General features: G+C 48.5%; 1 protein-coding gene across 1 annotated transcript; it reads right to left on the minus strand.

Annotated features, from left to right (window-relative positions):
- Nucleotides 1-12,979: 12,979 nt before the first annotated feature.
- On the minus strand, nt 12,980-13,774 carry SMIM45 (small integral membrane protein 45). Its single transcript, XM_065401230.1, has 2 exons — nt 13,721-13,774; nt 12,980-13,191 (listed from the first exon to the last, which is right to left on the minus strand). Exon 2 carries the CDS (start codon nt 13,184-13,186, stop codon nt 12,980-12,982), a length of 207 nt encoding a protein of 68 aa, XP_065257302.1. The 5' UTR covers nt 13,187-13,191; nt 13,721-13,774.
- Between the last annotated feature and the right edge of the window lie 845 nt (nt 13,775-14,619).

The following is a 14,619-nucleotide window of genomic DNA, read 5'->3' on the forward strand; positions in this document are numbered from 1 at the left end:
AAGAAAACCAATGTCCATCTGGCAAGGCCGTACCCTCCGTTCCTCCCATGATCTGTGCCACTTTCTTACGTGGGATTATCCTGCTGTTTATCTGCCAGAGAAGCACTGCCAAGCTGCTCTGCCATCGCCGTGCCTGGAGGATAGTCTGTTCAAAGAGAGGTGTATGAAACCTGGCCATGAAGGCTCATCCTGATCTCCGGTGGCACGGAATTCCACAGCGGAGGGCGTTCCACTGAGAATGCCCCAGACCTCACCTGGGGCTCCATCAGGTACAATGTCTCCATCAGTTGCAGCTGTCTCGATGTGGTGAGACAGGAATCTCTGAGATAGCTAGGGCCTAAAACCCAGTGAGGACTACAGAGCATTCCCCTGTTTGGCTAAAGGGGGCATTCAGCGCTTTGCCGCCTAAAAAGAATCAACTGTATTTTCACTTCAGGTCCCCCCCCCCACACACACACACAGTCACAATGGCTGAGATCCTGTGCTGCTGCAACTTCCCAGTCTGTGCGATCCGGGGGGAGCACAGGGCTGGCCCATGGAGATGCCAGTCAGGGCTGGCAGGGTTAGTTCTTTTGTGAGGTTTTTGAAAACCTCCTTTTTTAAAATGTAAAAAGAAAAAAGAAAATTAGATGTCACTTTCTATTAAGGGAACATTCAGAAGTTGCTTAAAAACAATTGCTAGCTAGATTAACTAGAATAACATCTAGAATAACTTCTTCTGATGTGCTGGTAACCATCTATTACACACAGTACAGATGTGTCTGCACCATGCTCACAACATCTATTAATCATCTATCAACCCTTTATATACTTTTATAAATGATGAACCGTTAAGATTATGCAGTGTGACTGGAAATGTGAAGAAGGAAAATTGCCACCCCCACTCCCGGTTGATGTAATGCTCCGTCAGGACTGTCTGGTAGCTGGGACTTCACCACATGAAACACCATGATGGGAGAATGGGACCCCATGAAAGATGAAACCTCAGGGCTAAACCCTCATGCCTGTTTCTACCTCCATGCCCCAGCATGTTTCAGGACAAGACCCCAAACTCAACCCAGTCTAGCTGCCCTCTTTGGACTTACATGCTGGCCCAGTTGTGTTCATCACAGGAGACATCATGGTATCTGCAGCAGAGAGTCGGCCCCCCAGAGCCGGCCCCTGAGCACACAGCTCAGGAATGGGACTTGGCGTATTCCCACATCCAAGTGGCCCTTGGAGAATTCCCATGCCAAGTGGGTCACTGTATCTCTTGGTAGCCATGTGGTCCTCTTGACCAGCTGCTGTCATGGATGAGTTCATGGGATGTTTCCCCTTGACTTGGGGATGTGGCAGAGGAGGAAGTAGGGTAGCACGGGCCAAGCATCTCTGGAAATCTGGACCTGAGGGAAGCAATGTGGTGGGCATCTCTGACCCTGGATATGCAGCACTGATTTGCCCATCATGCCAGATATTTGTTTGCTCCTCCATGCAGCCAAGAGGCACTCTTGGGGACATGGCTTGTACTCCAGGTAATGGCTGCAGATTCGACAAGGGCAGTTCCCCTCCTGGTGCTTCCTTCCCCAGTAGACAGTGGAGCTCTCTCCTTGCAGAGGCTGGTGGGAGCAGTTGCCGGTCAGGTGGAGGTGCACAGCCGCTCCGGCGGAGGGTAAATGAGATGGAGCTCAGCTTCCGTGGTGCCAAACCATTGGAAGTAGTCCACGGAAGGGACCTGGATGAAGGGGGAAGAGGGCACGGGATGGGCAGCCCGGTGCTACTCAGCTCCCTTGGGCCTGCAAGCCTAGAGTTAGGCCTGGCACTCACTCTCCCCTTTGCAAGTCGACTCTGCCCTGCGGTGTCCTGGCTGAAGGAGTCAGGATGGGTTTCCTTTCTCAGCTTGGGGCTGAGAGGCGCCAGTCCCCCGCCTCCCACCGGCCGGGCTGATAAACCTGGGATGCGGCTGGGGCTGGAGCAGGCTCCCAGAGTTGGAATACATCTGCGGACCCTGTGAGGGGAAGGAGCGAAGTCCTTGTCCATCCTAAACTCTTGGCACCTTTATGCTTCCTAAATAAACAAATTCAAAGGGAGCATCAGTCTTCACCTACAAGGCTTAGTGCTGGCAGAAGGGCTTGGACTGGCCGGGCAGTGACATTACAGGTTCCCCCATGTGCTGTCCTCTGCCCAGTGTGCCTCAGCTCTGCCCTGGCAGATAGCAAATATAAGAGCTGTCAAGCGGCTTCAAGCCACATGCTTCTGGGCACACACTAATCCCCAGCTGGGACCAGGAAGAATTTCCCCCACACCCTCCATAACTGTACTATGGGGAGGAAGTGTTACCTTGCCTTTCTCTGCAGTGTCCTGCATCCTGGATACTGATCAGGTGCAGCAGTTCTTAGGTCAAGTCAAAATCAGCTCAAGGAAGGCTCAGATTTACCCAGCCCTTTGTCCTCTTCAGCTGACTCTCAGAGGAGAGTCCCAGGTCTACACTACCGCGGTAGTTCGACAGCTGGCAATCGAACTTCCGTGTTCGATTTATCGCGTCTGGTCTGGACGCGATAAATCGATCCCGGAAGCGCTCGCCGTCGACTGCGGTACTCCAGCTCGGCGAGAGGAGTACCGCGGAGTCGTCGGGGAGCCTGCCTGCCGCGTGTGGACCGCGTCTGAACCGCGGTAAGTTCGAACTAAGGTATGTCGACTTCAGCTACGTTATTCACGTAGCTGAAGTTGCGTACCTTAGTTCGAATTTGGGGGTTAGTGTAATGAAGGGGAAATTTAAGAGCTTACCTGGCTCTTGGACCGCAGCAACTGAGGGTAGACTGTCAGCTGGGACCAAGCAGCTGATGTCCCAGTTCCCTCAGCCAGTGAAAGGAATATTCCACATTTCTGAGAGGGGGCAGCTGTGACCAAATCTCCCACAGACTGTGTTGGATCCAGCTGGGAGATTTTAACCACATCAGTGCTTAGCAGGAGCGTTGATCACAAGATGTTCAGATCTCCTGGCTTCTGTCCTGGCTGAGGCAGCCACAGAAAATGCACCAGAGCCCTTCCTCCTGCCATCCATCCTTCCTGATCTCTCTCCTTCTCTCTCTTCATTGTAGGAAGTTTTCCCCAGCTTTGTTAAAAGTAAGTGGGAGAGAAAGAGACTTGGAGAGCTTGGGGTGGAACACAGCTGGCCCCAACAGCAAGAGGGAGTGGGCAGAGAGTGAATGAGAGCACTCATAAAAAGTCAGGCTAGGAACTGAAAAACAAGGACAAGGGAATCAAAAAAGCCTTGAGGCACATGGGAATATTCATGGCTGACATTTCTACATACAATCTTTCATCTGCGGGATTGCAAAGCACTGTACAGCCTAGTAGATACATAGGCTACTTACTGCTACAGTGCAGCCACTTCTGGGGAGCAGCAGTTAGAGTAGATTGAAACAGGAAGGGGAGCTCCAGTCAAGAAGGAGAGGGAGTAGTCTGGGGATGCTGCTCCACCAAGACAAGGAGAGAAGGGGGAGCTGTGTTTCACCCTACATCCCTCCCACCCAACACTCTCTTACCTTATGCTGGGGAGGAATGTTGCGGACATTCTGAGCCAGCAATGCTGCATGACAATTTGAGGATAACCATGTTCACCTGACACCAAAGGAAGATTTTTAGACCAGCAGAATGCATTGATCAAAGTTAGACTATATCTGGGAGGTCAGGGTTAACAATTTTGCCATAAGATCTTTAAAGAGAATGAGTGCTTCAGTGCCTCGGTTTTATATCTCATCTGAAAAACTGCACCTCCTTCAGTACAGCATCCCCTAGCAACACACTGGGACATTGCAAATATACTACCTAAATTGAACTATGTCACCTGCTGAGTTCCTGGCATTTCCTGCAGCCCCCTGGTTTTTCATTGGGGATTTTCTCACCAATTTAGCACTGTCCAGCCCCAGCCCTGCTTAATCTATGAACTCTGACACAATCATAAGCCAAGGTGCCATGGTTCTCTTCCCTGATCCAAGCCAAGCTCTAGCAAGGACAATGAGACTCTTAATCTTGGTTCTGGATCTCCCAATGCCCTTTTTGGCTGTGGGTTTCTCAATCTTCACCCCAGTTGTGGAGATTAACAGAATGGTGTGTGAATCTGAGAAAGATGTTTGGAAGGAAACGTGCAAGTGTCTGGATTCCCCTCCATTCTCTACCATCCTGCTTCTGTACTGAATGGTGAGACCTTTGCTTCCATCTGGTTTGTCAGCATTCCTGAAAACTCCCACCAATTTTCTCCAAAGTCAGGAGCTGTGCGAGGGACTGGCAAAGCATAAGGCGTGGTAGGTCAGGACAGAGGTGCACTGGCAGAGCTGTGTGAACTGGGGGTCCCCAGGATGGAGTAACATGGAGTGTAACCGGTCAGGATGAAGCAGCACCATGAGAAGGGCCAGAACTGGGTGTTTACAAAGAGATGCATCACCAGAGCTGTGAGTCCCGGGCACTGGATTGATAAGAAGGGGAGCTGCTGGATTCACGTGCATTGATTGAGCTGTGTTAGGGGATCCTGAGACTGGAATAGCAGTGAGTGCAGCTGGCTGGGTTACAAGTGCCCTAACAGCCCTGTACAGGGGGTGCTTTTAAATATATTCCCTATCAATGTGTATAAGCCTCTTCCTGTTCAGCTTTGCCCTTGTTTGGTTTTCTGGATCCCTTTGGCTTGGCTTCTCTGTTCGAGCTGCGTGCCTTGCCTGAATCAAGCTTCAAAGCCTCGGCGGAGCATCCTGGACCACCTCCAGCCTCTGACCTACTTACAGTAATTGGGAGGAAGAGGAACATCACCCCCATCATCATCATCCCCTCCCCTACCCACACCCAGCATTGACAGGAGACAAGAGCAGCAGGGGGTGGAACAATGAGCTGTTTGTGGAGGGCCTGAAGGGCTTGGAATCTTAGCATTACAGCCATTTCTGCCCTGTGACCCTAGCACATTCTTGCCTCCCTAACCCTGTCATTCCCGGCCAAGGCTGAGTCCATCCACATGGCATAACCAGAGGTGTGGATTCCTCAGAGACAGATGAAATTATCAAAACATGCTGCACTTCTATGTATCTATACAATAACCTATATACTCCATGTATTACTGAGATGGCACACTATGAGAATTTTTATTATTTATATTAAAGGACCAATTCTGTGAACATTTTCAGTTGTTTCTGTTTCACACGGGCCAAAACAGAACAAAATTTATTTTATGTATTTATTTATTTAGTACAAATATTTTTGAAAAGTTTTAAATTTTTAAGATTTTAATTTTTTGTTTTTTCCTTTTCTTCCCTTTTCCCCTCCCCTTGCAAAAAATCAAATGAAATTAATTATGTCCAGGGTTTGTATTCTACACACACACTTTTTTCTCTTCCTTTTGCTACTTTGTAACTTTTTGAAATTTCTCCAACTTTTGAAAAGTTACCGAGTTTCATTATGCTATTCTGTAACTTTTCCAAAGTTGAGGAAGTTTTGAAACATTGTAATGTGGCAAAATGAAAAAATGGAAAATGTAGAGAGCACTCACTCTGCTGAATTTGGTGGCAAACAGGAATAAAGAGAGAAAGAGAAGGGGAGGGAAATGAAATGAAAATAAAAAATGGCAAAGTTTCAAAATTTTTGCTATCAACCAAAATCTGCAAAAAAAAATATTTTTTTTAATTGTGGAAAAGTTGGGGTTTTTAAAAAGGGTATCTTTTCATGAATAAATACAATTTTCAACCAGATTTTATTAATTGTTATTATTGTGGCATCTCTTATCCAGAAGGGTCCCAAAGTGTTTTATCAAGGATATATACTGTACAGGAATCATGCATTCTCCCTACCAGTGCAGCCATGGCTGGTGTGCAACCTAACAGCTGTTTAACAAACAACATAATAGGTATTTTAGAAGGGGAAGTGAAGAATAACTTTTCTGTCTGAAACTGCCTTGGGGTTACTGTAGGTGGGCAGAATGTAATTACCCACACTGGAATTTGGCTAGAGTATCAGAGCTAGTAACGCTTTCCTTATGAAAAGTGCCAAGTGTCTTGGAGTTTGATTCCATGTCTCCATGGAAATTTAGTACTTTCAGCAGCACAGCACACCTGGCAGCCTGCTGCAGCATTGGTTCAATGCTACCTGCTGAATCATCAGCACCTTTGTTTTCCTGGGAGGTGTGTCATCCTAGTACTGGCCACTCCCAGCCTTACTTCACTGGTGCAATTGTGGTTTGTTGCACTGGTACAACTGCAGGTCCTTTTTTAAATGCAGTCTTTTTATTTAATCTTTTGTGTTCCATAAGGTCAACCCAGAAGACAAAACAAAGCAAGATACATAGAAAAATACAAACAAAAAGGAAAGAAAATGAGGAGGCAAACGTATACCACAGCAACCCAGTCATATACAGTCAGACAGACCCTTCTGAATAGATAGGCCCACAATCTAAAGCTATGGTGATTCAGATTCTTGGAGGTTGTTTTCAAACACTCCAGCACAAGAGAAGTTTTAGATCCCTGGACCAGGATTCAGCACATGGAAAATAAGGAGAGAAATGTACTCCTTGTAGTGCAACCAATTACCAACTGTAATGGAAATAACTGGATTGCTAGTTATTGAATGCCTGGATTTACACTAAACCAGCACATGCAGAGGTAGGGGGAGAGATAAAATATTACCATGCACTGGTTTTCTAAGTGAATAATTTATTAGGTTGATTAATTTCTATGGTCCCATGAGAAAAAAATTGAGATGGAAATAGAACTATTAGATAATCTAGTCCAGTGGTTTTCAAACTGTGGGTCGCAACGCAGTACTGGGTCACGGAATGTCAGGCACTGGGTCTCAGCGGCTCTGGTCAACACTGCCGACTGGGCCGTTAAAAGTCCCATCGGCGGTGCTGCCCGGCTCAGGCAGGCTAGTTCCTACCTATTCTGACACCGCGCTGTGCCCCAGAAGCGGCCAGTAGCAGGTACGGCTCCTAGGCGGGATGTGGAGGCGAACAGGGCTCTGCGGGCTGCCCCCACCCTGAGCATCGGCTCCGCACTCCCATTGGCCAGTTCCCGGACAATGGGAGCTGGGGGGGCAGTGTCTGCAAGTGAGAGCTGCGCAGAGCTGCTTGCGCGCATCCGCCTAGGAGCTGGACCTGCTGCTGGCCGCTTCTGGGGCACAGCGCGGTCCTCGGTGCCAGGACAGGCAGGAAGCCTGCCTTAGCACCCCCCCTGCGCTGCTGACCGGGAGCCGCCCGCGGTAAGCCCACGCCCCAACCCCACACCCCAGTCCCCTGCCCCAGCCCCCCCCCCAACCTGAAGCCCTTTCCTGGACCCCAAACCCCTCATCCCCGGCCTGACCCCAGAGCCTGCACCCCCAGCCCAGAACCCTGCCCTCCTCCTGCACCCCAACTCCCTGCCCCAGCCCAGAGCCCCCCAACCCTGGAGCCCCCTCCTGCACCCCAAACCCCTCATCCCCAACTCCACTCCAGAGCCTGCCCCCAGCCCAGAGCCCTGGCCCCCTCCCACACCCCAACCCCCTGCCCCAGCCCAGAGCCCCCTCCCATACCCTGAATCCCTCATTCCCAGCTCCATTGGATTGCGGGCATCAACAATTTTTCTTCAACTGGATCGCCAGAAAAAAAGTTTGAAAGCCACTGATCTAGTCCACCCCTCTCTTGTGGCCAGTGCAGCACTATTCCCAGTCCTGTAGTATTTTTCTCTAGAGCTTTTTCCAGTGTAGTTATAAATGTTCCAAGCACTGGGGCTACTCCCCCTTCCCTTGAGAGAATCATCCACAGTTGGCTCTCTCTCACAGGGAGGAAATATTTCCTGACAGTCAGCAATTTTCCTTCTGCTTAATTACTCCAAGATATACTCAGACCATCCATTACTGAAACCATTGAGATAAAGAATTGGCCTGCATTAACTACAAACATCCTTACCTGATGTCTTGAGTAGGCTGTGACTGCCTGATGTTAGAGGAGAAATTACAGCTTCCTTTTCTTTCTCCCCCAGGAATATTATTCAAATATTGCTGCCACCTGTCAATTACCTCTGGAGACACCTGTTCTAGGAGCTAGTACATTAAGAATGGCCAAAATATTGTAACATCAAGGCTATGGGTCAACTCTGAGATGCAATTGCACAGTCGAGAAAATTACCTTTCCAATGACATATGGCACAGCCATCAACTAATCCTATCAGTCTAGAAGATGAAAATGAGACGTTAAGTGACTTGTCCAAGGCCATACAGGAGTCAGAGCTAGGAATCTCCCAATTCCCTGTCCCATACTTTAGCCTCTTATATCACCTGTGCCTCTCATACCTGCTTAGTTAACTGGGATGCTCAGTTATATGGGTTCTCTCCTCCTGCCTAAGGCACATATCTTCACCATTAGCATCATTGGGAGATGTGCAAATGGTGACAGAGGCATAGAAGATAAAGGACTGAATTCTACCAGTTCCCACACCTGAAGTCATGAGAGAATGATCATGAGGGATTCAAAACACCTACTCTGAGTGATCCCTGCTCTGAGCTCTATGGATGAAAGTCCCCCTTGTGCAAGGGGCCACTACAAAGCCTATGCACCACCTAAGTCCCTCTTAAGGCCCATAGGGGCTTAAGTGGTGCATAGGCCTTGTACTGAAGGAAGGTAAAAAAAACCATCACCAAGCTCCCTGCTAACAGACCTCTAAGGGAGAGGGTGGGATAACATTTCCCCACTCCCCCCGCTCCAGTACCTTCATATTTGGTAACCTGTTTAATCCCAGAGAGAATAAAAAACACCCCAAAATATGATGTTAAAAATAAACCCCAAGGACAATAAAGCACCAGAAAACTCATGTCTCTATAGATATTTTATTACATACATTTATTATATAGACTTTTGACTCTAATGAGAATAAAACTCCTGACGGTTAATGATAATTTCATCAGGACCAGACAGTGCAAAACACATGCTGCAAAAAAAAACATTTAACAGCTTTGGAGGTTGTGTCTATTTTAGCTCTTAGGTTAAAGGTGGGGTGTTCACAGTACTGGTGTATCAGACAGATGAATAGAGAGAGGTATCATACAAGTTAAAGATGGCAGATACTTGCTATATCACAAGTAGGCCATCCCCCTGCCCATGAAGGATTGTTCCCTAGAATCTCCAAGGCCTTGTCCAGTCTAGCTTTAACAAGTCCCAAGTGACAGGGCTTCCACCACTTCCCTTGGGAGACTATTCCAAGACCTAATGGATCCCACTGTTGGGAAATGTTTTCTCTTCCATTTCTGACAATTAAATTTCTTTCTGGTCAATTTCATCCAGTTAATCCAGGGCCTGGGGGAGGTGGGGTTAAAACACTTGAGACTACACACAGAGAATGGCACAGAACAGGAAAGAGGCCCAGAGGATACAGGGAGAGAAATAACAGACCAATTGGTCCAGCCCCTACTCCAGCAGGACTTTGTAACTCTGTTTCCTAGAGAGGGGGGTCTGTGGGGATTCCTTTGCGAGCCAGAATAGGTGCACACGGATAGGGCTTCCCACACACACTGAAGGTGGGGGCTGTTCCAGACAGTCATTCTGCCTGCCACATCCCACAGAGCATTGGCACAAGACTCAATCACTCATTTCCTTTTTTTTTTTTTCCCCCTTCTTTTGACTTAGTTTATGAAGGTGAATTTTCTGCTGGTGAAATACAAGAGCGATTGTGGAGTTCATGCTGGTGACATTCATGGAGACTGAAATCCTCCATCCCACACCTCTCCCCTCCCCCCCCCCTCTCCCGCCCATGGACAGTTGGAGCACAGTACAAACTCCCCATCACTTCCTGACAACATACATCCATCCAGGGCTGGAGGGATCGCCTGTGGTGGAGACGAGAGGTCAGTCTCTGTGGTTGGGTCCTCCCTGACCCTTTCCATAGGAACTGTTAGACCTCTGACTGTAAGTGGGTGGTTGAATTGGCTCCCAGCCATTTCTGGAGGGCAGACTGCACCTGTGGGATGACTGCCATACACACAGTAATAGGGATTCTTTCATAGAGAAAGAAACTGGGATCACCAGAGAGAGAGAGATTTCCTTATCTAGAGTCTTTTCAAAACATGGAACCTCAATCTTATGGGGATATTTTAACCTGTCCCTGACATCTCTGAGCTCCTGACCTCTAGTGAAAAGGGTTTTTATTGCTACCCCGTTGCTCAACCTGGGGTCCATTTGCATTGGTGGCCTAGCCACCAGGTTACAACAGTCAAAGGCCCAAGAAGCAGGTCTCTAAATTGACACTCAGAGACTATGGCTTTATTAATTTGAGTGACCTTTGGGCAATAGATATTGTCAATGTGATTGAGGGCTGCCATTTATCTGTATTCATACTGAGGAACAAAATCATCACCGGATGATACGGTGATGCTGCACTGTGACATTTGCACTTTCACAGCCTTGATTCAGCAAGGTACTGAAGCATGTAGGACAACTCGTGTGCGTACATTTAGGCACATGCTTCAGTACCTTGCTGAATCAGATCCCATGTTATGCTATCTGCATCAAGATCACCATGTTCCAGTCTGAATGTAGGGACTCAACTGTCCCGCACTGACAGACCCAAGAAGGTCCCATCAGTTGGGACCTTGGTGTGGGTGATGATGCCTTATCTGACCTGGGCAGATGAAAAGGCCAACGACATTTGCCAGGTGTTGAGGACAGTTTCCATTTGTACCACAGCCATCACTGCTAACAAATGTTATTCCCCAAGCAACCCCCAATGACAAGTCACCCGCTTAAATCGACATAAGATGTTCTCCATCCTTCATTCAGTAATGGATGAAAAAGCTGTCAACTGTTTCCAGTGAGAATTATCACTGGCTCCAAAACTCTCATCCTAGGGACTCTATGTTGTGAGCTGATCCAGCAGCCATGATGAGGGGAGGAGCCTGTCTGCACCCTTGCATCTAATGGCTCCTGCTGCACTGTGGAGCCATCAGGGAACGTGGCACTGAACCAGCACCAAGAGCAGTCTGATGGTATGGAATGTACTGAAGTATGTACAAAACAGCAACACTTTGTGTGTGCATATGGTATGGAATGTACAGACATGTGCACAGTAGGGCAGCAGGGACTGTGTTACAATGATATAGAATGTACAGAAGGGTGGCCGATAGGGCAACAATGGCTGTGTAATAATATCATCAAATATGCAGCAGGGTATATCAAAAGGTGGCCATGGCTGTGCTGCACTGGTATGGAATGCACTGACAATGGCACAGCGGTGCCATATGACAGTGGTACTGTATGGAATGTAGATAACTGGGCATGACTGGTCAAGAGTGGAGTTTTATAATATATAATGTATAGAAATGAGGACAATGGGGTAGCAGGGGCATGTTAGCAGAGTAAGTGAGAAACAGTCAGGGGCATGATGGATCAGCAGAGATACAGAGCACCATGGAACAGGAGCCAGTGTCTTACTAGATTTCTAAGCAGGTGTGGCACAGTAGTACTTGTTGTGGAATACCTTAAGTCATAGGCTCTGAGTTGGGCCAACGTTATCTGCTATGATTTGCACATTGTTCGCAATGAAGAAAAAGGTGCTGGATTCCCACACTCCCATGGAGTCACATTTTCTTACAGTACTTTGTTAGCAAATCAGCCCTAGGGAAGCGTGGAGGAAAGTGCAAAAACAGTGTACATATACACATTATATGGTATACAGGTGGGATCTAGAAAGCACAGTCATTAGTAGTGCCCCATCTCCACCTGTCTGGCTCAGCGTCCCTTACCGGAGATTCACAGTGAAGGGTTCTCCAAGGAGCATTTCACAGTTTTCAGTGTGGATGACAGTCAAGAGGGTGCAGCACCAGAACTGATGCACTAAGGGATCCATTTCAAAAAATGCTGTAGACCAGAGGACTGAACGAGTGCAAATCTATTCATAATAAAGGACCCTTGATCCCTGGGTCATGGACAGGTGCAGAAGATCCAATGTCTAGTAATGAATCTGTTGAGGCCTATGCGATAAATCCAGAGCCCTGGGGCAAGGAGAGGTGCAAGAGATTTCCTGGCAGGATCCACACAGACCTCCTTAGCTGAAAATTGTGTGTGAATTTAGTGCTCATGAAAGTTGGTCCTGCTTTGAGCAGGGGGTTGGACTAGATGACCTCCTGAGGTCTCTTCCAATCCTAATCTTCTATGATTCTATAAAAGTACCAGATTGACAGCCCTGGAGACTGAAGTCCTCTATCCCCGAAACAGGTACAACATGGGCACCAATAAAGCAATCTTTACTCCCATTGCCCCTCCTGTGTGTCTCACTCCTGAGCTGGGAAGATCACCTCTAGGGATGAGTAGGGAATTCACTCTCCATGGCTCATTCAATCTGTGGCCTCCCTAATGAGACTCCCAGCACAGGTGGCAATTCAGTGGCATTGGTGATTTCTGTGATATGCAGTTATCCACGAAGAACTGGCCTGAGACCCACCAAATTCATTTTACGTAAGTCACCAAAGAGGCATTCGATGATAACACCTTTCAGACCCTAGCAAATTGGGCTAGATTTAAACCAGTGACCTAGCAGTAAAAGGATCTATGTCCCATATCAAGTCTATCTGTTATGATCTGGTGCCCATAAGAATTTTTTTTTAAAGGTAATGTATAGGTGCAGGTATCCTCCATTGGATAATGAATAACAGAGACCTTTACCTTTGGTGGATCCAAAAATCCAGGTCATGGAGTGGTGTAGGAGATCCTTTGCTGAGTGATGAATATCTTGTCTAGGGTAGACCTGAAAGCCTTGAGTTAATAGAGGCGCACAAACCTTGCCTTAGAAAGGGAGAAGAAGATGGGGGGAAAAAAGAGGTAACTCTGGTGATTAACCGAGACCCGTGTCAGCAAAGAGTAAAACTACCCTTCTTCAGTCACTAGACAGTAGAAGATTCTCTCCTGAGTGAGGAGAAACGTGCATCCAGACCGAATCTTGTTAGCCAGGGCCCATCCAGAAAAGGCTCTGTTTGGCTCTAGAAACACCCCACACGCAGAATACTAGACCTCAGGCACCCCAAAGGCAAGGTTATCCCGTATCATCAGTGTTTTCCGAAGATCTCGTTCCATGATCGGCCTTTGCGTCCGCCACTTGTGGGCCTCCTGTAGGCCCGGCTCAAAGTAGTATATGCAAGCTCCGAAGCCCACCAAGATGAGAATGGAGATCATCAGATACACTGGCACGAACCAATCCAAGAAGTGGGGCATGGCTGCTGGAGAAGGGGGAGGGAAGCAGATGTAGATGGATTAAGGTGAGCGACAACATGAAACTGATCAGACATAAGGAGACGTGGCAGAGATTACCTAACTAAAAGTACCCAGGCCACTCCATCCTCGTTTACAACCCATCTGCATCCAGTTTAGAACATAGCTTTGCCCTATTTTAATGCCTAGTTCTGCCCTTTAGTACCCTGCTTTGCCCCAGTTTGGCACTCTACTTTGTAAGGTTCAGCACCAATTATGCCCCACTCTGCCCTGGTTAAGCAGCATCTTCGCCCTCAGATTGCACTGGCATGTTCTCTAGTCTCCCAGTGTGTACAAACAAAGGCATTTAGACTGCAATGGTTGCGGGGTTGGATTTTTTTTTTTTAATTCTCATTAACATATTCATGTTTTTAACTTCTGGTTTTCATTTGACTCGGTCTCTGACTTCAGATCATTTGCTGGCTGCAATGCATCTAAACTGATGTGAAATGTTCATAGAATGCCCGGTAGCTTAAGTGGGCCTAAAAAGTGACTTACCTCCAACAGCTGATTTTTCTTATCAGACTTCACTCTTGGGTTGCTTGTGATGTTCCCTTTTCAAACCAATATACCCCTAAGAAAGGCAAAACAACAAGCACTCAACTTACCCAGACACAAAACCCATCACCACTGGCGTTAACTATCTGCCTTGTTAGTCTCAACAGAGAGGCCAAGAGCTGAATGGGTTATAGAGACCAAAATCTCCCAGAGCAGCTACATTCACATCAGAGATGAGGCACTTGGAGAAAGAGGGTGTGGAAGTTTGCATGGCCGCTGCTTGTAGGATGTCTGACCTGTAAGGCTGCGATTTAGTCACGGAGGTCATGGAGTCCGTGACTTCCAAAGACCTCTGTGACTTCAGCCAGCACCAGCTGGGAGCTGCAGGGTCCCCTGCTGCCTGCGGAGGCTGGGAATTGTGGGGTACTCCAGCTGCCCCAAGCGGTGGGAGCCCTCCACCACTCCCAGCCGCCGCGGGCGACGGGGGGGGATCCCCATTGCTCCCAGCTGCCGCAGGCGGCAAGGGGGATCCCCGCCGCTCCCGGCCCCTGCAGGTGGCAGGGAACCATCGCTGCTCCTGGCCACCACTGGCGGCAAGAGGGACCCTTGCTGCTCCTGGTCGCCATGGGTGGCAGGGGTACCCCTGGAACTCTTTGCCTCCGCAGGCAGCCAGGGGGACACCTGGAGCTCCCAGCCACCACAGGCAGTGTGTGTGTGTGGGAACCCCCAGAGCTCCCAGTGGCCACAGAAAGCCGTGGGGAACCCCGCAGCTCCCCGCCGCACTGGGAGCCGCCAAGGGCGGGGATCCTGGAGCTCCGAGACCCCATGGGTGGGGACGGACCCTTGGAGCTCCCAGCTCTCTCCCTGCCCCCTCTCCCCCCGGGACGGGTCACGGGCTT

Source organism: Emys orbicularis, chromosome 1, assembly GCF_028017835.1.
Source record: "Emys orbicularis isolate rEmyOrb1 chromosome 1, rEmyOrb1.hap1, whole genome shotgun sequence".
Lineage (NCBI taxonomy): Eukaryota > Metazoa > Chordata > Testudines > Emydidae > Emys > Emys orbicularis.

What these genes read in the sequence shown, in the direction of transcription:
- SMIM45 (XM_065401230.1), bottom strand. Translation starts at nt 13,186, where the DNA reads ATGCCCCACTTCTTGGATTGGTTCGTGCCAGTGTATCTGATGATCTCC.